The sequence below is a fragment of the Lissotriton helveticus genome, chromosome 6 (assembly GCF_964261635.1).
Source record: "Lissotriton helveticus chromosome 6, aLisHel1.1, whole genome shotgun sequence".
Taxonomy (NCBI): domain Eukaryota; kingdom Metazoa; phylum Chordata; class Amphibia; order Caudata; family Salamandridae; genus Lissotriton; species Lissotriton helveticus.
In genome coordinates, this window is record NC_136067.1 from 1,041,983,178 (window position 1) to 1,042,010,788 (window position 27,611).

General features: G+C 46.7%; 1 protein-coding gene across 2 annotated transcripts in view; it reads left to right on the top strand.

Moving 5' to 3' along the window:
• UTRN (utrophin) overlaps nt 1-21,905 on the top strand; it is a 1,532,463-nt gene extending 1,510,558 nt beyond the window's left edge. For both annotated transcript variants that reach the window (XM_078648677.1, XM_078648678.1), the window contains 2 exons: nt 2,542-2,564; nt 18,422-21,905. In XM_078648677.1, coding sequence (XP_078504803.1) covers nt 2,542-2,564 — 23 coding nt within the window. In that variant the 3' untranslated portion in view covers nt 18,422-21,905. The remainder of the gene's footprint in view (nt 1-2,541; nt 2,565-18,421) is intronic.
• The last annotated feature ends 5,706 nt before the right edge of the window (nt 21,906-27,611 follow it).

A 27,611-nucleotide genomic window follows, 5' to 3' on the forward strand; every position in this document is an offset into this window, starting at 1 on the left:
ATCCTCTCCTCCCTGAGCCTAACTCCTAAAACAAAAACGTTATTCTAACTAACAAGGATGAATTTCTCACCTGCAATAGAAGTGTGAGAAAGAACAGATTCTCCATACATGCGAGTTCTGCGAACAAACTCATCTAGAGAGGCCAGGAGAAATACACATTAGGCCTACAATATTTAGCTAACATAAAAAACGCATATAATTTCATTAAGCCCACGTACACATGAACATTATTACTGTGCAATTTTAGATCAGTGTGTTACATAGCAATAGAATTAGTTCTTGTTGATCTCATGTAAAACTCAGCACATTTAAGGTTTTCATTGAATAGCATATGATTACCGTGTTGATTACTCTATGTTGCGCAAACTATAACTATCATTTTACTTTCTCATAATAACATTACATCTTCTAATAACCAAATATTAACACAACAAGAAAATATACGTGTAGTGCAAACTACTTGTGATTATAATGCACCCCTACAAATGAAAGAGCACCATCATGCTCTATCACGTCCATGCTAAAGACCTCTGCACAAGCCTTTGTTTAAATCAAAATTCACCTTTTTGGTCTCTCTACATACCACCTAAGCTCTCTGTAACGTGTTGCAAACAGCATTGTGTAAAATACTTAAACATATATTTAGAGAAGGCCTTGGGCGAGTTTTTTGGTCATGATTTGATGGCTCTCTTAACCAGTCTAATTACCTGCTCCAGAGTCACTCTTTCTTCCCTTCTTTCTTGTATTAGTATTGCTGTTGTTTGATAGTTACTAATTGTATCCTTTCACTCATGATGTTGGGTAACTGTCTTTTTACTTTGCATTTTATAAACCATTTGTATTTTAGCACCTACTGGGACCCTTCGCCTTTGCCCTTGTCACATCTGGTTGCTCTCCCCATCTTTCCCCTGTGTGTTGGCTTTTGCTCTGTCTCCCAAGCCAATGATCATGTCCCTCTCTCTTACTCCTGTCTCTCCTATCTCATTTTGCTATTGGCTTTCCCAATGTTTGTACAGTTGAGGCATTGAAAATTCCAAAATTGTTTGGCGGCTAGCTAGGACTTCTGTTTCTTCCATTTCTTTTATAGTTACACTGTTCCAGGATTACCACAATGCTGTGTTATGCCACATCATCTTGGAGTGGTATAAATATAATAAACAAGAGAAACATAAAATGTTTAGGTAGCTACCCAGCTGTATCTACTCTTAGGCCCTGATTAGGATGTTGGACGGACCAGAGACCGCCGACATCATTTTGGAACTGGGACCTAACGACCTCCTGTCGTCGGTCCCAACACAGCAATGAGGATGCGACCAAACTGTGTTCGGTTGCATTCCTATTCTTTACAGTCGGAGCATGCATTCTGACTGGAATGCATGCTCTCATTGTAAAGAGCTGAGGTGCAGTTCATTCCTGCACACCGTGGCAGGCACCAACAGGAGTGCACCATAGGTGCCCCCTAGGCCGCCCTCTGTTGGCCTTGCACCCATGGGGGCCCGAATGGGGGCTCCCAAAGGGTGATTCCCATAGCTTCCCTGTGTCATTAAGGCTGGCCCAGAAAGGCTGTGCAAATCTGCCATTATAATCCCTCGTGCCGGAAGAGCCACCCAAGGGTTTACTGGAGACTTTCCAAATGGCAGCTGGGCTCTCCGAGCCCATCAGAGGACAATCGGGAATTCAGTTCAGATTCCTTTCCGGCCGACCCCATCAAAATTGACCGATCAGAAAGAAACCCGAACAGCCATTTACGATTCCGTAGGAACGGCTCCGATCGAGGGTCTGAGCCATTTCGTACGGCATTGTAATCGGGCACTTAGTGTGAAACAATGTGGCAGCCACCTTGCAATTCTGTAATAAACAATAGTAAACATTTAAAGCCACAATGGCCACTCCATTGTGCAATATAGCTAGGACATGCAGCATGGTGACAATCTTGGAATTTTATATTTTCTACACATACCATTCGAAGATGGCCACCACACTGCATTACATACCAAATGACACAGCATGGCTGCCATCTTGGAACGGTATAACTAAATAAACAAAAAAATAGAATGATGGCGCAGCTGCCAATTACATTGGTTTTGATAATGCTTGTGTCAGAAACACCCTGGAAAAGCCAATATGGGTTTTGACAAAGGAAGACCGATCTAGCCTTGCCAATGTTTGTTTATTGTGAATTTAAAAAGGCTTTAGAATGGAGGTGGTAAAATATGATACTGTATGGGACACTGCTTCTAATGAATGGTGTTTCACATTGATAATTATCTAGTTTCACTGACAAGTAATGGTTTGCAAGAAACAATTCATAACCCTAATGGTTTGATTTCAGATATCACAACCCTTCCACTACTTAGTCTTGTAAAGAACTTACAAAGGCCAGTCATATTTGGTCTAAAACTATTATAGAGCCACCAATCCAGCCTTAATTCTTAAGCAATAGATGTGTAGTGGGGATTTTGTTCTATTTTTCTAAATTATTGTTGAGAGAGCTTTTTGGTGTTACTTATTATAAATATTACCTTTCTTTCACATTTACAGCAAATCTGACTGGACGACAGTAGGTAAGATGCCTTTTTCTTTTCTTCAAATGTCCCAGTTTATGGCACCAGCTCCCTATGCATGGCCTACTCTTTTCATATGATCAATTCAATCTGAAAAGAAATATTGTGAACACATTTGCGGTTATAGTCATGTGCTTGATTCATTTATTATGTTCATTTGTACATGTCTAGTATTACATAGATGAAGATCTGCTACAGAATAATTTTTAGTTTTTAATAAGGCACTCAGACTTTTAGTAGCAAATGCTACCCCCATTCTTTGCATACATGTTGACCTTTTGTTTTGATTCAATGCATTTTCCCACCTTTAGTTTAAGCCTACTAGACATTGCAAGGTGTCTGGTTGCAAAAGACCTATTGTTAGTTTACCAACACAAATTCAGTACTGCAACCACTCTGGTCGTAGTATCAGATGATATCCTGGTCACAACTAACTCCAACTTCCTAACCTTGCTTATCGTCCTCCTCCCTCATTTTGCTTCCTTCCAAACTATTATCACCTAACCCTAATTAAATATATAAGCCACCATAGGAGCCTCCTATCCAGTGTATGATTTTTGCTTTTTTTTAGTGAAAAATCTGTTTAAAAAAAATATAATAGCACTTCTGATGGATAATTCTACCTGCACCTTCTTAACCTCATAAATCTCCCCCAGGTGCCTGACTGTATCTGGATATTTTCCAATAGTTCTCCCGCACTGTTAGATGAAACCATGATATGCAGATGACTGACACCTGCCTTAATATGAAATCATGGAGCCAAATATTGCACCACCATGCATGCTAATGTCCGTTCCCTTTTTCCCTTACTCTTTGGCGCAGATGTAATGTGTTTTCTCTAATGTTTTATTTGGATTTTCAGATTTTGCGGTTATTCTGGTCCTGTCACTCTTGTTGGTCCATGTTTTAATGTCTTCCTTCAGTACTGTGTACCTCACCAGCTACTGTTTACTCAGGCGTCAATTTTCATTGACTCCAGTAGATGGCAGGTGTCCCTCTGATGGACAGGGGAGGCAGTAAGGGTGGGGTAAGTCCAGGTCTTGGTCTTGATTCAGACGCGAGATCAATGTGTCCTCTTTGTCGCAGTTGCATTCTGTGTCACCTTGTACTTAAATCTGGTTAAGTGCCTTCCATCTGGCCATCGTTTTGGGCTTTAGTTTATGATCACCCATCACCTCCAATCTCAAATGCTTCTTCAGACTCTGCGTCTGACTGGCTGGGCAAAGGCCCAGTGCTGGTGCCTGACTCTGTTCCAGCACCTTGCCCAGCGCGGTTGAATCCACTCCCAGTTTTCCATAACCTGGTGTTGACTCTTCCAAGTGGCAGAGTTCATCTAGGCAACGCTGGTACTTTCATCTCTGGGCCTTCGCTATCTAAGGAGTTTCCAGCCACAGTGTATGCGCTTCCGTTAGCAGTGGTCGCTGCCCTGGCACCAATCATTTATAAGCAACTGGTTGGCTGCATTCTAGCCCCATATATGCCTCCCACCAGTTGTATCTGCCTTGGTGCAGTTTGGATTCGATCACTTGGTCATCTCCTTTCCTGCCGCAGTACTCTTCACTTTGCCACCAAAGACCTTGCCAGCTACTTTGTCATTTGTGTCGATAAAGGCTTCTTGGGTGTCCGTTACCCAGTAAACCAAAATAGATCAGGGTTATGGGACTATTGCTGGGGATGTGTCTGCTCAAGTCTCATGTTCTCAATCATAGAATTCCAAGCACTCAGCTTGTTCTTCTGTATCCTTGGCTCTCTCCTCTGTATCCTCAGCTCTCCCTTTTGTATCCTGGGCTCACTCTTCTGTATCCTTTGTGTCTAGCATTATAGTTTAAGGGAGTGTGTGTAAAGTTGTCTCTGACATGAAGGAAGCAGTTTGTGTCTCATCTTCTTAGCAGTCAGGATATCAGGACTTTCATGGCACCAGTGCCTTGGACTCAGAGCCTGAGGTTGTTCTTATATGGGCCCAGGGCTCTCTTTGGATGGCATTTCTTTATTCCATGGAACACTCCAAGCATATTAAGAACTGAATTCTAACTACCTATGACAGAGATTAAGAAAAACTTGTTGACTGAAATTCTCTAGACAAGCCTTCTTTTTAGAACTCTAGCTGCCCTTAACTAGGCATCGGTAGAGCCCATTAAGTGTCTTTGGAATTGGCCATCCTTTGCTCCACCAGTCAGCAGCTGAGCTGCACGGTGTTCCTGCTTAGCTCCAGGTTACCTTAATTTTCACTCTTCTAATCTAGACATCTTGCCATCGCTGTATGAAAATATTCTCATAGAGTGTTGTTACTTTATGCTCTTGTAATGCTACTTACCTTTTTGCCCAAAACATCTATGTGCTTTGGAAGATGAAGATGATGGTGTTTCTCCTGCATCCAGATCATGCCAGTGGTTACTTCGCTGAGGTGGTCTGAGATCATTTTAGAGTTGCTAAACAGCTTCCTATGTCTCACCTGACATGGTGGACTCAGTGGCTGGATCTATGGACTCCTCTGTGTCCCTACACCGTGCTGCTCACGTAGGTCCCTCTGGTTTTTGGTAGGCTGTTCAGTTGATCTTGCTGCACTTCTCTTTTGATTGCCAGTATTTTTGAAGCAGGCAGAGTATCTTATTATCTTCTATGATTTCTCTGTTATCTTTGTCAGCTAGTGCCTTGAGACTAGGACACATCCCTCAGGTTTAGCTACATCCTGTTTAGGTGCTGCTGCTTTTGGGTTACTACCTGGTTTACAGGGTGTCCACTTCGTTGTGCTCTTTAGGTGATTCTTTCTTCTCCACCAGTGAATGGTCTAAATAATTTTGTATTCTTGCTATGGTGATTTTTTTTGCCCATTTAAATCCTATTACTCTCTTCAGTAGAGAACTGCTTTGGTACTACCTTCAGAAACAATCTTTCTGTTGGGTACTATGTCTACCTGCAGATACCTCACTGACATGTCCACGTCCCCATTCCTGGGGATGGGGGATGTGGTGCTGTTAACACTGAACAGAGTTTGGTTTATGCATTGCGTTGCTTTTACTTTGTCAGACTTGTCTTTGCCTCTGAAAGGGGAGACAAAAGGTCAAGATCTGACAACAGATCACAAGGTGGTGCCATTTATGCTCTTGGCGTCTAACCTAGGGAGGTATCTGAGTAGTCTGGGATCATGTCGCCACCTACTGGAGCAGGAGAGTTATTGCAGCATTTCTGGATTCAGGCAGGCACCTGGGGCAATTCTGCATGTAGCTAGATAATCCACCCAAAAGATTGTTAATTAAGGTAAACAACACTTTCATTTGTCTCAGAATTCTGCAGTTCACTGTGAGAATCACACACTGATTCAAACTTTTTGAACATTTATATTCTCTGTATGCATCTTCTCATGGATCTCTGCCTGACTGTGTTTTCATACACCAATGACTCCGCTACCCAGCTCAAAGTTAACTATTGAATTCAATTGAATTGCCAACTGCTTAGCCGGAGAGTAAATTGTAAGGGACTTTAAGATACTGGGTAAAGACTGAAGTTGTCCTATGGTGTCATCAATCCACATGCCAGTTTCCTAAACACCGCCCACCTACCAACTTTTTCAGTTCAACCCTCCCCTTTACCATCTTCACAGAAACACTTTGTGTGTCTGTGAGCTGACCTTTGTGTAAACACTCACACTACCTTTATTCCCGAGGTGCCATTGTTCTAGGTTTCCCAACAAATTAAATGCCTCTGCTATATACCTCCTAAACTCCACACAACAGTATGAGGCACCCTGCATATCGCCAAGGTTCATTATCCTAATCTCTAGCCTGGCCACCCAAGCTTCCAACTCATTAGAGTGTAAAAGTCTTAAATGTTACTGCCTGCCTCAGACTGATTTAAAAAAAAAAAAAAAAGAGGATGCATTATCACCAGATATTCATCTTGCACCTGATGAGAGTCTGGACCAGATTAAAAATGCCTTTTCCTTCGTTTTTTCAGTACATTTCTAGGGTTTATTTCACATAAAGTTATATTTTATTACCCTACATAACAACAACCCCAAAGGCCATGCGTATTACCATACCCAATTATAACGTCCCTTTAAACTTTGGTTTTTTTCCAGTGAAAAAAAGATAATTTCGTGGGGATTTGAATTTTTTGTTTCTCAGTTGGCTGATTTAACTTGGATATATATCCCTTTAATAATGATTTTATTTATAATACCTCTGTGACACTTAGTTGTTTTTTTAATATTTAATGCCTTTATCTGAGTTTTTGCTACATCTTCAGTTCATCATTATCCGTAAAACCTCAAAGAGCCACCAGCTTCCCTTGGATGTATGATGTTACATCGCTTTTCATTGTAACGCATGCCTTTACAACGCATGTGTTACAACACTAATGCTATGAAATTGCAAACCTTTACCACGCATATTTGTATAACTATTGTACGTTTACCACGCATGCCTTTACAACGAAATTCGTTCTAAAAGCATGCTTGATAAAAGCATATGCGTGTTAAAGGTTTCCGCATAAGGCTTTACCATGCAAGCCTTTACAGCGAAAATGTTGCTGGAAAGGCATGGTTGGTAAAGACATGCGAGACATGGACATGGGTACCCCAAACCCATCCCCCACCTTCAGATCAGGTGCGCGGGATCGACACTTGAGCCACCCAAGCTACTGTGGACCACAACGACCCTGCACCCCTAAAAGTCGGTTCTGACAGGCACTTTCAGACACCTTCCTCAGACTGCACAGGTCAAACAGCCAGGGTCGGCGCCCTCCTTAAGCATGAACCAGTCCTCGAGGGGGGTCTCCAGCAGCTGCGCAAGGAGGGGAAGAATGAACCCATACTTGTACCTCCTTGTCAATGGACCGCAATATCCCCCATGCCTAGTGTGGCGCACTCACAGCCACAGCTAGACTGGTAGATCCTGATCCAGGAACCAGCACCTCGGCTTGTAGTCTTCCCAGGCAGCCACATGTCACGTCCCTGCCGCCTCACCAAGCACCGCCAGGGGCAACTGAAACTAGGAATGCGGTCAGTAGAGCTTGCAGTCTCTGCTAGACTGGTGCTGGGTATATGGTGCTCGTGCTCGTCTCCCACTCCAGTACCAGAAGAGAGGAACACAAAAAAAACAGGTATTCTGCCATCTCAATCACAAATTCGCCATGGCCATTACCACAAATCCTTTACCACAAACCTGCCTTTACTAAGCATGCCAACTTCGTTGTAAAGGCATGCGTAGTAAAGGTATATTCGTGGTACAGGATTTGTTCCAATGGACATGAGTTGTAAAGGAACGTTTGTTGTAATGATTTGTGGTAATGGCCTTGCGTGGTGTTGACCGCGTTGTTACGGCGGTTTCCCGCTTCCCTTCACCAAATCTGCCAAACCCCTCCAGTGATCATTTTTCCCAAGCCTGTCTAGCAAAGCAATGACCTGCAGGGCATAGATTATAGATGTACCCTCGACACCTACATCAATTGCTGAGCTTCATCCCTTATGAGTTGCAAGTCATACTAAGTTCTTCACCTTTTATTCACCCCTATTTACATCTGGCATTAGCCAAGACCTTTTGATTTTACCAAAATATGTATAATATACGTACATATAGGGGCTTTCAGCCACCCCTCTTCATCCATTGGTCTGTTGTTGTGTCATTCACTTTTTGCTTCCACCCACAACAGCATATATCATGGGGGAGTGGTTCAGCCTGCTTAAGCTACTGAAAAGTTCACTTAGAGTGAATACATTTTGCTCTCTCACAAGGAGCACATCCTCACACAAGCTTGTTCCCTTCAGTGTCAGTGTTTTTGTTTTCACTTTATAATTTCTTTGTATGTTGCCTTTGTGGTTAAAGCCTGATTTGACAGCAGAATGCTTCTAATGAGCATTTCATCTTTATCAGATCTCCTGCCAGTGCTGTTGTAAATTCCATTTGTAGTGTTTTACTTTTCTGCCTCCTGCTGTTTCACAGGACATCATTTCGAGTCCGTTTGAAACTGTTCTGTATTAAGTTTTATTCATTTTACTTTTTCCTTTCCTTCTTTCTTAATTTCTTTCTTTCTTAACTGTATTCTTTCATCCTCCGTTCTTACTTTATTTCCTTCTTTTTTCTTAATTTCTTTTTTCTTTCTTTTCTCTTTCCTTCTATGTCTTCTTCTTTATTCCTCTTGCCTTTTCAATTCCTTTCATTCCTCTCTTTTCTCATTTTTTTCTTTAGTTTCCTACTTTCCTTCTCTTTCCTACACTCTTTTCTACTTTCCTTCTCCCTTTCTTTTTTCTTGCATTTTCTTCCTCTTTCTTTCTTTATTGCCCGTCTTCTTTTAAAGTTATTTTTAGGTTTGAGCCTAGCAGCGCGCATGCTTCTTGTGTCTACTACGTGTCGGTCTGACTTCTCCCACACATTGGCTTGGCTTTTGCATGTATCTTTCAATAATGAAAGCACGCAAATGGCTAAAGGTGGCTGCATGTCCCACCTCTTTTGTAGTGTTCACTCCCATGGCGTTTTGCTCTCAGGAGCGAGCCGCGGCGCGCAGGGTGACAGCTACATTCCTCGTTGGTCAGGTTACTATTTAAACACAACGCGCTGTGCTTTCGCTTGCAATCCGGGGGCCGCCCGCTTTTGCATATGTTCTTTATTTTTATTTTTTTAGAGCGCTGTGCTAGTCACAAGCGCTACTGCCAACTTGTCTTTTTTTTAACATCAAATAATGGTGGCCACGCATCTTGTCTACCTAGTTTTCATTCACATTTTGCTTGCTGCGAGTGGTAATGTTCTTTCCAGCCAAACATACAAGTGTGGGTGGGGCAGCGGGTGATGGTAGATCGCGTTAGTTACCAATCCAGTCCCTCTTCATTGGCACAGAGCGGGGGCTGCCTTCTGACTCAAGGCGCTGCAGTGCACCTGGTAAACAAGCCAGCTGTCACATGTCCTGGTTTGATGCGCGCTGAGATCAGGAGCACACGGCTGCTCACATTGCAGGAGATCCGGAGTGACCGCAGACACTCCCCTGGTTTCTTTTGGCTTCCTCGGCCTGGCACCCTGAGCTGCTGGTTTATTTACAGAGTGGTTAGTCACAAGAAACAAGCTTTGTGTTCTTTTGCAGTGGGCTGTTTTATTGCACACGTAGCACAAAGATGTGAAGAGTATGCGTGCGGCCGTCTTTCTCACACTCTGGCCGACACTATGAGCACCGTGTCACACCCCCTTAATATGTCCCATAGAGGGTACCGGGTGCTCCAAGGGGTGCCAGCAGCTCTTTACAACTAACCCAACGATACAAATATTGGGGGGGGGGAGATGTCTGGCTGCTGCACTCAGCCTTGCGAGAGGCACTGTGAGATGCCCCTTGACCTGAGTTTTGGTCCTTTTTTTTGTGTCCCTTTAATCCTCTCCAAGGACAAGCAGCTCTCACTCTTTTCAGCCAATAGACAGGCCCGACTGTGTGCGTGAACCCCATGCCTGGAGCTGTCCTCGGAGCGCGCCCTCGGGGTTTACGTCTTACCTTAAGCGTGTGTCAATAGGTCAGTGGAGAGGGGAACAGGGAGAGCAGGATTTGCCCAGGATCAATCAGTATGTTAAAATAGTAGATCAGCAGCATATTGGATTTCTGGTACTCTGAGACTATCCATTCCCCCAGGTGCTTTCCAGACCATGTTTTTAACCACCACTTTCACACCGATTGTAAACCCTCCCAACCGTGCCATAAAAGAGAGGAATATATTCAAGCCACGGTTGCCCAAGGGCACACAAATTGGTCACACGGTAGGCCAGGATTAACAAGTGTGTTTCTGGTCCTGTGTTTACAGCCACTCCAATAGGCCACAGACCTCAACTTGGATGGCAGTGGTACTGAGGGCAAGGCCAAGAAGCGCCCTTCCTAGCGACATGTCCATGCGTTGTGGGCCCCACACAGCTTCGAATGCAGTGTTTATTTTCAGCATATTTCTGCCCGGTCATGGCAAGCCTGAGATTAGATGTCCATATCCAGCGGTTCAGAGGTGGTGGAAGACGAGTGGGCTTTGTGCACATAGCAGACCCCTGCGGTACTGCCCAGGTTTACATTCCTGCTTCTGAAATGCCCCCTGGGCGTCGCCCATCCCTTCTTAGGCTGCATGTTCTGAAGTGCCCTGCAGGCCTTAGAAGGGCTCTCTTTAGCTGCACTCGGCTCGGCCTGTCTTTCGGTTGCGCAACATGTAGCTGACTGCAAACACTTTTTTGTTTTTATATTTCTGCCCATGCTCCATTGTTTTTGCAAGACTGACCAGGGCTCCCATACAGGCAGAGAACATTTCAACCCTGCCCTCCAGTTTTATATTTTAAAAAAACATTGTTGGGTTGTGTAGGGGATCAGGATCACTAATAATGAGATATAGGGGGGCAGTAAAACCACTCACACGGACACAGTGATGGGCTAGTCGGACCGGAAGTCCTTTGCGACGCGGCCCATTTATTTATAGCCTTCTGACCACGCCTGGCCAGAAGGTGATACAATTGTGCCTGTGCTTCCGGCTTCAGCCAGGACCTGGGGAAAAACCACTAGAGCGCTACATTCCTTCCCAAGTTGGTCTTTTAAACAAATCAAAACAAAACAATTAGCATGCAAAATCTGCTAGTCTCTGGCTAGGCCTGGGGTTAGGCCTAAGGTTATATTGCCGCCGTCCTCTCGTCGGTGCACACTCCGGGCTGGTTCTCTGCGGCGTGCTTGGTGACAATGGTGCTGCAGCAGGAGAGGGTGTCGATGAATCAGAGTGATGAAATTCTTCTGACTCACTTGTAGTGTTGTACCCCGCTGGTGGTTCACCAGGTTGCTCTGTACTGATAGGTGTAGATGGTATTCGCTTAAACCACGAGATGTTCCCCGTCACTTTTTCTCAGTCGCGCTGCGCCGTTATGGCAGTGCCCTTGGTTGTTCTGATTGTCCATGGTACAGCTTCATATGGGGTTCGGAATTTCCCACCTGGTCTTCTCGCTCGAATGAGTCCAGAGTCGCCTGGAATTAGTGTTCTGTCTTGGGCTCTCCTCTTCCTGCTCGCCCTGTCGTTGGTTCTCTTCCGCCGGGCTTGAGCGCCTTCTGGGAGGTATGGGTCGGGCACCCAATTTTCCACCACAGGGAGCAGATCACGCCTTGGTCCCGATAGCATGAGCGACCAGGGGTATCTCTGAGTCGTGCTGTGAGGTGTACTCCTGTACTCTCGGAGGAAATGTTGGAGCGCCTCTTCAGGGTTCGTTCCTTCTACTGTAGCTATTCTCAGGATCTTGTTAATAGTCCTCATGAACCGCTCCACCTCTCCGTTGGCCTGGGGCCATTGTGGTGTGATACGATGATGCCTCACTCCTAGTCCTTGCAGGAATTCCTTGAACTCGCTTCCTTGAAAAGGAGGACCATTGTCCTTTTTGAGTCGGTGTGGAATTCCGAACATGGCGAAGGCCTTGCTCAAGATTGGTTGCATGTTCGTAATGCTAGTGGATTTTCCAGTTCCACTATGGGATATTTCGTATAGCTGTCCATTAGAACTACTGTAATTCTCCCATCCGGGAAGCTACCAAAGTCCAGACTGACCCACGACCATTGGCGATGGTGCGGGGTCTTCAGTGATGATTGGTGCTGGAACTTCCGCAACGCTGGTTGGCTGACACGCTCGGCAGTTCTGTACTACCGCATCGACGCTGCTCTCAAGATTGGCAAACCATACTTTTTCGCGCATCCTGGCTTTCATTCTTTGAGTGCCCTGGTGCCCTTCATGGGCTAGCATCGTTGCTTGGTCTTGCAGTGTCAGAGGAATTATAACTCGAGGTCCTTTTAGGATGAGCCCATTTTCTCCGATGGTAAGTTTGTTGTGTACTTTCCAGAATTGACCCAAACGCTGCGGTCTGCTTCACTCCACCCTTGGACATCTCGTAGGAAACCTTCCCAGGATCCTGTCCGTATCGCCTCCATGACTCTTCTCAGGACTACATCATCAGCATACTGTACCACGATTGTTTCCGCTGACAGGGCTTGGGGACAAGCCCATTGTGATATCATGTTCACAAACTCTTCCGTTTGCCTATCTTGTTCTACCTCCAGTGCTGCGTCCATAGCTGGGTGTAGAGTTCGGAAGTCCGCGGGGTTCTTTGCGCCGGGTCTGTACACAAGGTCCATTTGATATTGTTGTATTTGAATGGCCCATCGCTCAATTCGCGGTGGTGGATGAGGGGCTGTGTCCCTAAACAAAGGTATTAGCGGCTGGTGATCTGTCACCATTCGAAATGGGTGTCCTGTTATGTAGAGGTGAAAATGGTTACAGGCCCATTTCACAGCCAGGGCCTCCCTTTCGATTTGGGAATATCGAGACTCAGTCGCAGTGAGCGCCTTGCTCGCGAATGCTAGTGGAGCCCACACCCCAGGTTCTGTCTCTTGTGTGAGCAGGGCCCCCAGTCCGACAGGGCTGGCATCCACTAATATTTCAGTGTGCCTCAAGGTGTCGAAATAGGCCATGGTGGTCCCGTCCAGTAGTACGGTCTTGACTTTGGTGAATGCTTCTTCTTCGGTGTCTGTCCATTTCCATGGATTCTCCTTTTTCGTCAGATTCCGTAGGGGCTCAGCGATGGTGGCCAAGTTCGGGATGTATCGGGCACAGTATTGGGCCATGCCCAAGAAACTTCTCACTTCAGAAGCTGTCGTTGGGGCAGGGGCATGTTTGATCGCTTGAAACTTTCTGGGGTCCACTTGAACTCCTTCCGAGTTGAATACGTATCCAAAGAATTCTATTGACTTTTGGAAAAACGTACATTTGTCCTTGTGCAATGTTACTCCATGTTCGGCTAACCTTTTAAGCGTGGACTTCAGTCGCCGATGATGTTCCTCGCTGGTTTTGGAGTGTATTAATATATCGTCGCTGACGTTTAGCACTCCCTGTAAACCTGATAGTTTTTCCTTTATACTATTTTGGAATATTTCGGCCGCTGAGGATATTCCGAAATGTAACCTCTTGTACCTCCTGAGGCCTAGATGAGTCGAGAATGTTGTTATATGTCTGCTTTCTTCGGCAAGCCTTAGTTGGTGGTATCCGGCATTCAGATCTAGTTTCGAGAACCACTGGGCTCCGTTTAAATCTGTTAGTATATCATCGACTGTGGGTGTGATATGTCTCTCCCTCTTTATCGCCTTGTTGGGCATTCGCATGTCTATGCAAATTCTTATCTTTCCTGGCTGCCGGGGTTTCTCTGCTATCACCATGGGTGACACCCACGGTTTCGAGCCTGTCACCTTTTCAATGACCCCTTGCGTCTCTAGTTGTGATAGTTCTTGATCGACTGCGGTTCTCAAGTGGAACGGAATCCTCCGGTGTTTTAGTGCAATAGGTTGGATGGCCTTGTCAATGTGCAGTTTTACGGGCTGTCGTTTGATCGTCCCTAGCCCTTCAAATAGTGATGGGAATAGTTGTAGGATATCTTCAGTCTGGAATACTTTGATGACGTTGGCAAACGCAATGAGGTTGAGATCCTCTGCGGTGTGGCTCCTGACTAGCAGGTCGGCTTCTTTGTCGACGACGTGAAATGTCGTAGTGACTTCCCGGTCTTCTGCCCTGAACTGTACCAGCATTTTGCCTCGCAGAGGAAGTGGTGTTTGGCTGCAATACGTTAGGATTCGGATCTTGGACGGCACTAGTTTTGGTTTAGGGTTAAGGTTCTTGTAGTGCTGTATGCCCATCACATTCACTGTGGCGCCAGTATCTATTACTCCAGTGACCGACGAGCCATCGATCTGGATTTGGCACTTTGGTTGGGGTCTCCGTCTCCTCTTCAAGTCTTTCGTGAAGGATACGAAGTAGCATTCGTCGTCCTCTTCTGTGGAGGAGTCGTCCAGACGGGTGTGTTGGTGGTGTCGGGTCGTCGTGGGTCGTGATGGTTGAGCCTCGATGGTTGAGCCTAATTGAGGGCTAACAGCCTGACTGCTCCAGTGATTGTCTTTCTTCCGGATGGGTGTCTTCCACGGAACCCTCCTCGGCACACACTTGCAAAGTGGTTTGGCACTCCGCACTTGGAGCAAGTCTTCCCTCGCACAGGGCAGCCATCTTGGTTGTGTTTTTCCCGTCCGCAATAGCCACATGGCAGTCGTCGTGGCGTTCTGGTCGGCCATCTTCCTCACCCACTCCTACCTGGGGTGCGACCCTTTCTGTTTTTATGTTGCTCCCAGCGTCTGCTTGAGGATTGAGGGTGGCCTCCATCGCTGTGGATCGAGCATCTGACAGTTCATGCGATCGTGCGAGAATTAATATTTCATCTAACGCGATGCGTGGTTGACGCAGTATCAGCGTCCTCAATGTTTTGTCCCAGCACCCTTGAATGAGCTGCGCGGTGACTTCTTTTGTCTGGTCATCTTCTGTACATGTGCTCGCCAACTCTCTCAGAAGTGAATTGAATGCATCCATCGTCTCCCCTTCTCTTTGCCTTGACTGACGGAATTTAAATCGTTCATAGTGTGGGTTGAGCTGAGGGTCAAAGTGCGAATTTAGCGCTTGCACGGCAGCATCATAGTCGTTGGCAGCGCCAGTGTTTGGGAGATGAGCGAACAGCTTGTAAATCTCAGTCCCTCCAAAGTGCAGCAGCAGCGATCTTTTGACCTCATTGTCCTTTTCTCGGGTGGCTACAAAGTAATTGTTTAGTTGTCCCACCCACACTACCCATCTTGGTGCTGCTGTTGCAGGATCGATCAGCTCGCTAAATGGCGGCAGTGCTTGGATTTGCGAATGTGCTGGCAGCGTTGGTGGCCCTGCTGGTTGCACTGGGAGTACTGCTTGTTGTTGACCTCCTTCCACGACACTTGGCAGGTTCGACATTGTGGGGTGCTTGTTATTTGAGTGTTCTCTTCGTGCCTCTTGGTACCTGGGGCTTTGCCACACGATAGTTCTGTGACTTCACTCTTGGTTTTGCCAGTGCTTGTTTGGTGACTTCACTCTTGGTTTTGCTAGTGCTTGTTTCTTTTCTTTTTTTTCTTGGGTGTGCCGTGGTTCGTTTATTTCTAGGGGCGCCCCTGGGCTGTCATGCACTTGCTCTTTTGATCGTGTAGGCGCGGGGTTAACCCTTCTTCCCCTCTCGCGGGTCTCTCGCGCGTCCACTCGCGCTGGGCCTCTCTCTCTGATAGGCCTTGCCGCTTCTGCGCATGCGTGCCTCTTTCAGCCGGCAGTCGGGCCTTCCTGCGAGCAGGCCTGTTGCTGGCGCTCGCGTCTCTCTGCCGCTTGCTGCGCCGGTGTCCCTACGCACCTCCTGACTCACGCTGCTCACCGGTGCAGTCGATGACGTCCCCGATCACTTCACCCTGCGCAGTGCTCACGGTGTCGGACGCCTCACCTCGTGCCGATCCTCCGCCTGTTGCGATGCCTCGTCAAACCCTCAGGTACCGTTACTCTGTTTCTTCTGGGGCGTTCATTATCATCCCACCCTCGTCGCCAGTGTAGGGGATCAGGATCACTAATAATGAGATATAGGGGGACAGTAAAACCACTCACACGGACACAGTGATGGGCTAATCGGACCGGAAGTCCCGAGCGACCCCGGCCCATTTATTTATAGCCTTCTGGCCACGCCTGGCCAGAAGGTGATACAATTGTGCACGTGCTTCCGGCTTCAGCCAGGACCTGGGGGAAAACCACTAGAGCGTTACAGGGTGCAATGAGCACCCCCTGCCTCGGAGCCTGCCACTATCCCTGTGAGGCACCCCTGGTCAGTCCCGGCTGCCCCTCACAGTAGCCGGACCTCCCTTGTCATTAGATGGAGGGGCTTGAGAGTGTGCCCCCTGAGACCCAGTGCCCAGTTGATTAACACCCTTCTCCTATCATGTATGTGAGAGCTACAGGACACTTGTTGGAGTAGCGCGTCCCCTCATCCTTTCACCCTTCCAGTCTGTGATGGATAAAAGGAGTGTGCAGAGTTTTTGGAGGAAGTGATGTAGTTGATTGAATCAACTGGAATAAACGTTGTAATCCTGCAGCTTCCTGTTGTACGCACCGTGTGATATTGTGCTAGTTGCATTACTTTGTAGCGTTTGTTTGGTCACTTAAAAAATATTTGTGTGCAGGCCAACAACCGCAGAGATCAGAAAGGTTCTCAGCACCGCCCCCTCAGACGCACCCTGTTCTTTTCCTTCCGAGTTGTAATCTGCTCATGTGATGAGCCCCAACTGGCACTCTGTGTGATCTTTGGCACGCATAGTGCTTAGAAGAGAATACCTTAGTAATTGAACATATGCACATACTCTGTCATCAGGCAAATTCACTTTTTGTTTCTCCCGCTTGCAAGCACACCACTATTAGGAATCCAGCACCCTGCCCTTGTTTTGAATCTGTTCCCTCTACAGAGACATGCTCTTGAGACAGTGCTGCACTTGCGGATATTCATTCCGTCTCACCTACGAGACAGTGCACGAGCTGTCTGTTGGGAGACCAGTAGGGGCCTCTCCAAGACCCCACAGGCACTTGGAGCCAGCCAAGTGCTCACCATTGGGTGGCTGTCTTGTCACTCTTACTTGCCTGCTTCCTATCCTTGTCCCAGCCTGTCAGTCTTGTGTTTCTCTTGCCCATGGAGCATAGCTTCTTCACCGTCTCTTTTGATTGGCTGTCTTCTATGCTTTTAATGCTTGCTTTACAAGCTCACCTTTTATCTTTTGGGTTAAGCACTCCATTCGAGTTCTTGTGTTTCCAGATCCCGTCCTCGTGCACTTCTCTCCCCTCCATTTTGTTGCTCTGTTGCCTTTGTGCTCCTCCCTGTCCCCTTCGGCGTTGCTCCCACCTGCTCCACGTCACCCTTTTCTCCAGTCTGCTCCCTTCTGTGCTCCTCTTTGCGTTTTTCCTGTCTGTCTGCTCCCCCCACCTGCAACCGTGTTGCTTCCTGCCCCGATTCCTTGCTGCTTTCCCTTCATCCTCTTAAAAAAAAAATCCTTTGCATTTTATTCCAGTCTTAGTTATCGATCAAACATTAATCGGTAATTACAAAGAAAAGAAGCATCCTCATCGGGGATGCTGTGCCAGCAAGGCTAAAACATAGACAAAGCGAATGAGTCCCAAAGGCGAGACCTATTGGCTTTGCCACTGCTTGTGCTTCCTTTCTTTTCTCTTTCCCTCTCTCGTTCCTTCTCTTTTCCCTCCTATCTCTACTTGTTCTTTCCTTCTTTCATTCTCTTGTCTTCTCTCTTTCTTTCCTTCTCTCCTACCCTTTTCTTGTGTTTTGCCTTCCTTCCTACTTTATTTCTTTTTCCTTCTTTGTTTCCTTTTTCTTTCCTTCTCGTTCTTTCTTTCCTTGTCTTTTTTGCCTTTTCTTTCCGTCTCCTTTTCTTTGTTTTTTTCCCTTTTTTGTGTCCTTCTCTTGTTCATTCTTTCTTTCTTGCCTTCTGTCTTTCTTGCCTGCTTTATATCTAGACCCCCTCCCCCACTCCCCTTGCAGCCAATGCCAGGCTGATTGGCTTTTTGAGTAGTTCCCTTTAGTGCCAAGGAGTACTACGGTAATGTGTGTTGGTGTGGGGGAAGGTTTGAGACCAAAAAACCGTTTCTGCCTGTAGCAGACGAGTTTTGTTTTAAATTACGGTGTTGCAAAAAAAACATAGCAGGACCAGAATTGCCAGAAGGCTGGCGGCCAACGCCAGACCTATTGGATTTGCCAATGCTTGTTTAATGTTGTGGCACCTGCAACACCAATCACACCAGATTAAAATAAAATAAATATGCACTGGCTACTTACTGCACGCAGGCATGAAGCTACGTCAGCCCATAGGCATTGTGAATATAATCTTGCCGAGCAAGTTTGCAATCTAGATTGTCAGACCCTCTGACTCGCCTCATTGCACATCAGCAGCGAGGCTTCCAGTGGAGATGAAACCACCTGACATTTATTTCTCTTCTCTAATTGATGCAGGCGATGTGAAGGGCCCGTGAAGAAGGCCGCCCGCGTTTCCTGGCACAACCACCCTCCCTTTTTGTACAAATGCCAATCATCACAGTCGTGTTCGATCGGAAGCTAGGATGGAACCTTTCGATCTGCCGCTGGACCCGACTGACTTCTACCGAAGGAGCACAGCACTGACTGCCCAAAGAAAAGGATATTGTGTTTTATATACTGTGCATTCTTGTTTTATTTCCCTTTCTATGCAAATGTAAATTAATGGACAGTGGAGTATTTGGTTATGGTCATACATGTGTCATTGACTTGTATAAATATATACATTATCGGGCGGGGGGGGGGGTCTTTATATGCATTGTTTTTGATAGTAGTGAAGGAAATTTTGCCTAAAAAAAGAGCGTGGCGCTAAATGTTACATTTATACATTCCTTTCTGATCTCTACGTTCACTCTGAAAATGCAGCTCATTCGGTTTGCAGTGCACAAGTCACCCTCACCAGTTATTTATTCTTGTGTCTGCCTTTTGACTAAATCTGTTTGTGAAGATCCTTGTGTGGCACCCGTTTGAACCAAATATGGAGGGTCCCATTGGTCACGCAAAAGCCATCCTAGCCCCCTGGTCACTCACATTACATGGTATGCCTTCCCTCTCTCAGTTGAGCCCATGGCATCAACACATATCTTATTCTAGTGCAGCGCTTGGACCCAAGCGCTTAAAAATTGGGTAAACATTTGTCATGAGACGGATCGTCTTTTCCTCTCCCAAATCTATTGTGAGATTTATTCATAGTTACATTTGCAAACATCATTTATTTTGATAAACAGTTGATTTTGAGTATTTGTTTTTATTACGCCATTTAAATCCGATAACACTACAAGTTATTATTATTTATCACAATAAATGAAAACAAAATGGAGTTTTTATCCAACCATATCAGACTTTACGCAGCCAGTGTATTATTATGTTTTTTAACAATGGAAATGCAAGGTCCCACTGCTTTGTTTTTTCCCCTTTTACATGTTTTTATCCATATAATATTCATGAATGAATGTAAACGTGTTCTTATCCTGTGAGAAGCCTTTTTACAGATGAAAGCCTTGTCATGCTTCCGTTTCTGCAAACCCCGCTTGTGATTGGTTAATTGAAATGGACGATAGCACTTTAAGCTTACTGTAATGTCTTGGTTCAGTGGTCCTGATAACCTAACTGTAATTGGTGGCACTGATCCTGAAAGCCAAGACCATTACTGACTGACCTTGAGGAAACCACATGTAACCATAGCTTGTCAATGAGCATATACGCAGAGGGTAGACCTATTGACTCGAATAATGGAGAAAGCCCGCTTTGTTACACGTGCACCTGCATGTTTTCTTAACAAGTGATTGGTAGCGCACACACACCAGCACACACACCATGTTTGAACATTGTAGTCTGTGGTCTGGTGAAAAAGATTTAGAATGCATGAAAATGTCTCTACCATTAAACACAATCTTTCAGTGTCATCCCATAAAGTGCAACAGTCCAATGTAATAAGTCAATAACATTACATTGCTAGGCAAAGCTGGGGGCGTAGTTTCCAATGGTGCAAAAGGTGCAGTGGCACCAAGGCCTGATGGACCTACTGAACCCTGATTGTTGCTGTATTTTATAATTCAGTCAGCGGGGAGGAGGGTGCATTTCCTTGCTTGCACTACGGCCTGTGGCACACTGGCTATGCTACTGGTCAACGTCTTTAAAACATGGTGTTGGGGATATAGGTTGGGAATATCAAATCCTAAATCTCGATGGAACAGAATATTGTTACAATATCGAGTGACACGATATCATAATGTACGTTTCTATATTTTTCTATACCTAATTCCACATACCTGGATCCTATAGATCTTCAAGGTGTGTAAATGTGAAGATAAGAATAGTAAATCCTTACCCCTCTGTGCATTTACCTTTCGATATGTTGCCCCTTTGCATGGTTGTAATGATATTCTGTCCTGTCAAGGTTTGAGCTTTAATATTCCCCACTACAGTTGGCGTAGGCATTTTCTTGAGTTCCTGTTTTCCAGCAAACCATGTTTCATTGAGGGCATCATCTTTCTCTGCCTGAAACGATTAATATTTCTACACAGCGGTTAACACTAGCAAAAGGAATCTGTCACTTGGGATAGCTAATATTCTTCTACATCTTATAAAGCACAAGAATAAGATCGAAAAGTGGCCCTGACTTTTGGCAGACCACATTCTCCCTGACCGAGCAACAAACTTACTTGACAAACCTAAAGACAAATCTTGACTGATTGGTTGTGTGTAAAATGTAGACATTTCTTTTGCCTGTTGGAATTGGAGGAAGAGTGTCAGTAAATGTATAACAAAACAAATTATTGGGCATCACTTATTTAACTCTGGTGAGCTAGCCACAAGGAAAAGTTCAAAATGAGTAAGTCCCTAAAATCTGTAGTGGTTGTTAAATTATTAGAAGGGTCTTTCTTCATGTACCCAATAATATTTAGAGGGCTGCAGATGAAGGTTGCAATGGTGTACCATCAATCATAGGGCTTTCTCCTAAGATAGGCCTTAGAAAAGCTATATACCCCATGGACATGTACATTTTACCTACAGATGTCACCTTTGAAACGAACTATAGCCATATGATGTTGGTATGTCTGTGCATAATGAGAATCACCCACTTTTTATCTTTCCAAATCCAAGCAGAGGCATGTTGGTGTTTACACTTTAAGTGGGAGGGCATATCTAAAATTGTTGCACGTTGCTGTAGATGCCAGTCCACAATTTTACAACTAAGTTTGGCTACACCCTCCCTTGTTCTGCTTAACCTCACCTCGTTCTATAAAGCGGTAATGCAGACATGCACAGCACCAGTGGAACAGTAGCATACAGAAAAGCTTTGCTGTAGTTGATGCATTGCTTGGTTTCCACAACGTTTGTGTTTTTTTTTATCATAGAATAGGGGGTGAAGATGAGACATTTACATTTCACCTTCATGCAGCTCTTTAAAAAAAAGATCTGTGGTGGGGCGTGGATTGTCAAGTAGCCCCCTGTCTTCCTCAGACCAATCTTTACTTGCAAGACCATAAACACGCCTCCCACTGATCCCATAGGCCCACACTAGGCCACATGCTAGCCCACAGAGGCAGGAACCTGGCTACACACTGCTGCCTTAGAGGGGCTCCACCTTCGACTGTGTGGTTGATGAACACGTTTGCTGTGGTTGTTGCTTAAAAAGCCTCTGTATGACACAGTCTTCTCTACACATGTGTTTGTATGCAAACGATGCCTTCTAGACTGCTGCCATGTACAAATTATTCTAAAATGACACTGTTATTGTACTTCCACCATGTTGGAAAATAAAAAGGAATATATCACAGTAACATTTAGAGATATGTATAGTTCTCCTGAAATGTATGGCAAAGGCTATCACGCTACTTTCGGATATTCTTACTTTCTGTGTGTTTCTTTCTGAATAAATGTAATTTTTAACACACAACTGACTTGATTTTCTGGCTTTGTTCACCTATCTGTGGTACACTTTGAGGCCGCCGAGGTCCATAATGAAAAGGATTTGGAATAAACCTTTACATTTTTTTCTTCAACCCGGCTCTCCTAGTCTGGGCCACTCACTTTAATCTTTTGCAAATGGAAGGGTTGGTTCTGAAAATGAATCACCCAGGGCTGTTTCCTGAAACAAGCGCCTGCATATGTGTGTTTGCATGATTTACAAAGAACGTTTTTTCACAATTAGGGCTGCAGGGCTGCAAATTAATCTAAAGGTGACATTAATATCCGAATGGCAGCCCCCTTGTCTCTGCAGTAGCCTTGTATATTTAATCAGGGGCCATTCGTTGTATCGCCTCTGATAGTTCATCACATTCAAGCTAAATGTAACATGAAGGCTGCAAACATTAATTTTCTGTCACCAGGAAAAAAACTATATGAATTATTTATTGGAATGCTCCTGTAGGTGTTGTTGCGTTTAGTGGTGAGCTGACTTTAAAATAAAAAAAGCACAGCATTGGCAAGGCCAATAAGTCTCACCTACGAGAGCCACTGTTTCTAGCAATGTTTCTTAGCCATGGTGCACAGACTTAGCCATGCTGTACAGCAGCACGGATGCTGTGCACCATGGCTAAAACAAAAACAAGGAGCTATGAAACGACCAGTGCTAATGCGTTTTAGCTCTGTTTGCGTCATTGCACATTTCTTTTTTCGATTTCTAGCCATGTGCTCCCCACCAGGCAACACGGAGGGAGGGAAGGACACTGGTGGTGGGAGAGGACAGGCAAAAGGGGACAGGGTAGCACACGGTTAATGTAGAGTGGGTGGGTGGGTGTGGGTCAAGCAAATGGTCAACGGAGTGTGGGTGATGGGCTGGGGCAAGCAGACTGACTAAGGAGGGTGGGTCAAAACCACGCAGACAGCGAAGAGTAGGTGGGAGGAACCGTGCAACTACGAGGGCAATGGAGAGAGGGTGGGACTGGACTGGCAACCACACCAACAGTGGACGGTCAGCTGGAGGCAAGCACACGGACAACAGAGGTTTAGCGTGTGGGTCTGGGGGCAAGAGCACGGAAACTTGGGGTCAGGAGGGTGGTAGAAGGGAGGGGCTGGGGCAAGCAGATGGACAATGGAGGTACGACAGGAGGGGCTGGGGCAACTATATAGCTAACAGAGGGTTGGCGAGAGGGGCTGAGGGCAGTTACACGGACACTGGAGGTTCGATGGTAGGGGCTGGGGCAAGAACACGGACAACAGAGTTCAGCGGAAGAGGCTCAGGGCAAGCACAGAAACAACAAAGGTTCAGCAGGAGTAGTTGGGGCAGCCACACGACAACAGAACATTGGCAGTAGGGACTGGGGGGCAATAGAGGGTTGGTGGGAGCAGATGGGGGAAAGCATACAGAAAATGGAGGGTCGGAGGGAGTGCCGGGGCAAGTGGACTGACAATGGAAGATGGTCTGGAGGGGCTGTGGTAGGAAAGCACACACAAGGCAGAGAACAAGCAAACGAACAACCGATGGGACTGGGAGAGTAAAATATAAGAAGACGTACATGAGGGAGACACCTGGAAAACACACACACTTGTATACTGCTTTAACAAAAAGAAAAAAGTGAGAAGTGGATGGACACAAGTAATGCTTCTGTATTCAGGGGAAGGAGCAAACACACGAAGTGCTAGGAAGCCAACGGAAGTTGACGAATAAGAAGCAAGAAATTGAGTGACACTGAAGCCAGCAAATGGAAAGTGATGGGTGGCATTTAAGCCCTATGTAAGATAAAAAAAAAGGTCTCACAAGAGACCATGCTTGTTTTGTTTTAGGCAAGTCGGGAAAAGCGCATCTTCTATGCTTCAAAAGAAGAGTTTCCTTCAACCCAACATCCTGAGCTACATGGAAGCAAGTCCCTTCTCTCATACTTGAACGATGACTCTAAGAATTAATTTGATGAAGAAAACGACACGTCTGAAAGCTTTGGGACTGAAGTACAAAACAGTTTTAACTGACACATTATATGTCCTTGGTGGTAAGTGAATCAGTGCTTCCTGCAACAGCCTTTAATACCCTGTTATATAAGATAATTTCTGATGGAGACTTCTAACTGCACATTACTCACCTAATGAATTTTCTTACGTGCCAGTCTGGATCCCAGAACTGTTGCAAAAGCTTCTCATTGCCAACAGACATGACGACACAGAGACACATGAAGCGCCACCCCTCAGTGCAGAATGAAGTCAGCCCATTCCCCCAAAAGTAGTGGGATGTGCCTCCACCCTTATGACATCCAACCCCAGAAAGTCTTGTATTAAAGGCATCCATGAGAAAGGTAACCCTGATTGTTTTTTCTACTTCTCCACAAGCAATGCCTTCACTTAGATAGTACATAGTCTTCTATATGCTGCAAAGAAATGTTCTACATTCTGGTCTGGAGACTTCAGATTCTGCTGCCCGTGCTATTGGTATCAACATCATGATTACAGAACATGCCAGATTGCTGTCAACTTGATTTTCAGGGGACATCCTGGCTTCTCTAATGGCGTGCTGCTTGATGGATCTATGGCTCTTTGGCAAGAAGGCTGATACAGCCTTAAACAAACTTAAGGACAACACTATGGTCCACTCACACGGTTACATCCCCAATTCTATACAAACTACAGGATGTTCAGATCATATAAGAGGGGTTTTGCATATCACCAACAGCAACCCTCTCAATCTTGTTTCTACATCTCAGTCCCTTGACCTCCTTCCTTTAGATGGAAGTATTAAAAATAATGACACTTGCTCAGGTTCTGTAGCACTTGTAGCACTTGAAGTTATCTAACACAAGGGGTTTTAGTAAATAAGACGATCTGATAGAGACTACTAGCCGCAGTTCCTTCACGTAGAATTATCCTCAGGTATGAGATTGGATCCGGAAAACATTTGCCACAGCATCCCTGCGCGCTGGGGGTGGGGCAAAACCACGCCACTCCACCCAGGCGTCCGCGTACGTGACGTCAGCGAGGCCACACAAGACCCATGCCAGTACGTCGTGTGGACGTCTTATGTCGGCGTCGAACCCTCACCTCATTTGTATGTGATGTTTGGGGGAGGATCACGGCACCACTGATTGTGCGGCGTGCCAACAGTTGAAGCCGAAGTCGCGCTGGGAGCGCCGAATGAAACTTCTCTCGGTGCGTCTCTCCAGGTCGGCGCCCTCCCCTTGGTCTGCTTCGGCGGACAGCTTCAGATACGGCTGTGGTTGTCATCCTCGCCCTTCTCCGATGTCACGTGAGCGTCGGTCCCCGGTGGGTAAGTGTCGCAGTTTGTCCCTGGGGGCTGGTTTTCGGCCTGCCGGGGCATGGACTCTCCGCGGGTGATAGGGCCCGCGTGTCGTCCTATCCACCATTTCCCGGTGCTGGGGCGTCTAGAGTCCAGAAGGAGAATTACGTGGCAGCTTTGCAGGCCTCGCTGGTGTCTCCTCCTCCTTCACCCCCTGGGGCGTCGACAGATCCCTTGACTTGCACGGGGCCCTCCACAGCACCGCCAGCCGCTTCGGTCCCAGCGCCGTCTGGTTTGGATCCAGGCTTGGAGGAGGTGGTGCTGTTGGGGTTTGACTCCTCCGAGACACCTCCATCAGGCAACGGCGTCTCTGCCTCACCACAGACTACCGCGGGAGTCCCTGTGGTGTTGCAGGAGGTCGCCGGGTCTCGGGTCACATCCCCAAGCCCCTCTCGGTCCTTTGACAAGGTGGTCCTATCTAAGGCTGAGGTGATGGCGCCGGCAACGGCTGGACCGTGCAGAGCCACAGGGGTCGACGGACCCTCCTCAACCCGCTCCAGGTCTTGGCTGGGTAAGGACCCCTCATTCCTCTCCAGGACCCTCTCCCTCCCCACGGGCGGCTGCCTCATCGGAGGGAGAGTTGGAGTTTGATTTGTTCCTGGTGCTGCCATATGGGTTGCCGGGCGATCTCTGCCACATTCTGGGCTGCAGCTGCCGGAAGGCTTTGCGTCACTCCCCAGGCCCTTCTCGTTCCCCTGCACAGGCGGCTGCCTCGGCGGGGGTTGAGTCGGCGTCGCTCCGGGGCCAGTTCAGCTCCGGTTCCACTCTGGTCCCCGATGCGGTGTGACTTGGAGGAACCCTGTCCTGCGACGCTGGGTGGTGCCGACTTTCTGCCTCAGGCGGCGGACTCTACGACTCTGCGCAGGAGTCGTGCTGCGGATTCGTCTTCGGACGCTCCATCTTCTCCGGAGGCAGGCTGCATATTGGTGTCGTCCTCCCCGGAGATTGTTCGCCGCTTGGTATCTTTATCACCGGCGTTGTCAAAGGGCGGCTCCCCTCCTTTCCTGAGGCAGAGGTGTTCGTCGGAAGAGCGGCAGGTCCCTCATTCTTCAGCTCCTTCTGACTTCCAGGTCTGGCCCTTGCCCGTCACACTTAGCTTTGGGGACAGCCGCCTTAGTTTGCAGCCGTCGCCCACGGAGGAGCTGCTTTCTCCACCGTGAGGCCCTACCGAGGCGGGTGCGGCCTTTGCTCACGCGGTGTCCACGGTCTTGGCCATTCTGCGCAAGGGGTGACCCGGTTGCTCACTTTCTGGCAAACCACCTCTTGGAGGTTCTCCACCAGGGCTCTGGTGGGAGGGAGATCTTATTTCCCTTTGAAGGTTTGCTCCTCTCTTCCCTGACGGGGCTTGGAGGCGTCCCGCCTCAGGGGATCTGGTGCCTCACCACCTTCTGCACCGGCATCTTCCAGCGCCGCGTGACCCGGTGTGCCTTTCCATTCACCCCTCTGCTGCCAGTCCGCTTTTGCGGACTGCCTTTTCCTCCTTGCCGCCACTGTTGACTCCGCCATCCCTGGAGGCCCGCTGGCTGGATTCTTGGGGGCGAAACATGTTCGCCTCGACCAGCGCTGCCCTGCGGGCCCTTAACACTTTGTGTGTTTTGGCTAGGGCCTCCTCTTGTTTGTGGGACTCGGCTGAGTCTCTGGAATCCACAGCCTCCCAAGAAACGGTCCAGGTGGACTTACGGCATCATGCTGTGGATGGCCGGGAGTTAGCAGCGTTTATTCTCCGGTCCGCTCTAGACATCTCGGAGGTGCTGGGCCGGGCCATGGCTTCCTCAGTCGCCCTCCATCGCTATGCTTGGCTTTGGGACGGTGTGTTCCCTGAAAATATTCAGGAGCGGCTCATTGATCTTCCGTTTGAGGGCAGCCTGTTGTTCCATACCCCGGCTGACTCCGCCATCCAAAGGTTCCTGGCAGGGCTCCGTCCTCCTCCTCCTCCTCCTCCACCACCTCATCCTCCTCCTCCTTCTACTCCTCAGTGACTGCTGAGTCCGGCTGGTTCTGGGCCTTCTTAGTAAATGACATGAAAAGGATGTCCCCAATATAGGTAAAGAAAGGACAAAAGTTCCAAAATATAGAATATTACACCCACAGAACAGCTCAATGAAGTTTCATTATTTATTTTTCATTTTATTTTTCATTATGATATTTTATCATTCTCTCTTTTTTTTTTAAAGGAACTAGGAAAGATGTAAAATAGATCACATGAGTAAATTAATTACCAAAAAACCTCACAATGACATAATCTCATCTAAATAACACATACAATTTCATCTGACATATAAAGAAAAAAAACAACCCATAAATAACAACATTCAAAAATATAAATAAAAGTTCACATTCATTTGATTCAGCAGCCAAGAAAAATCACATAATAAACGG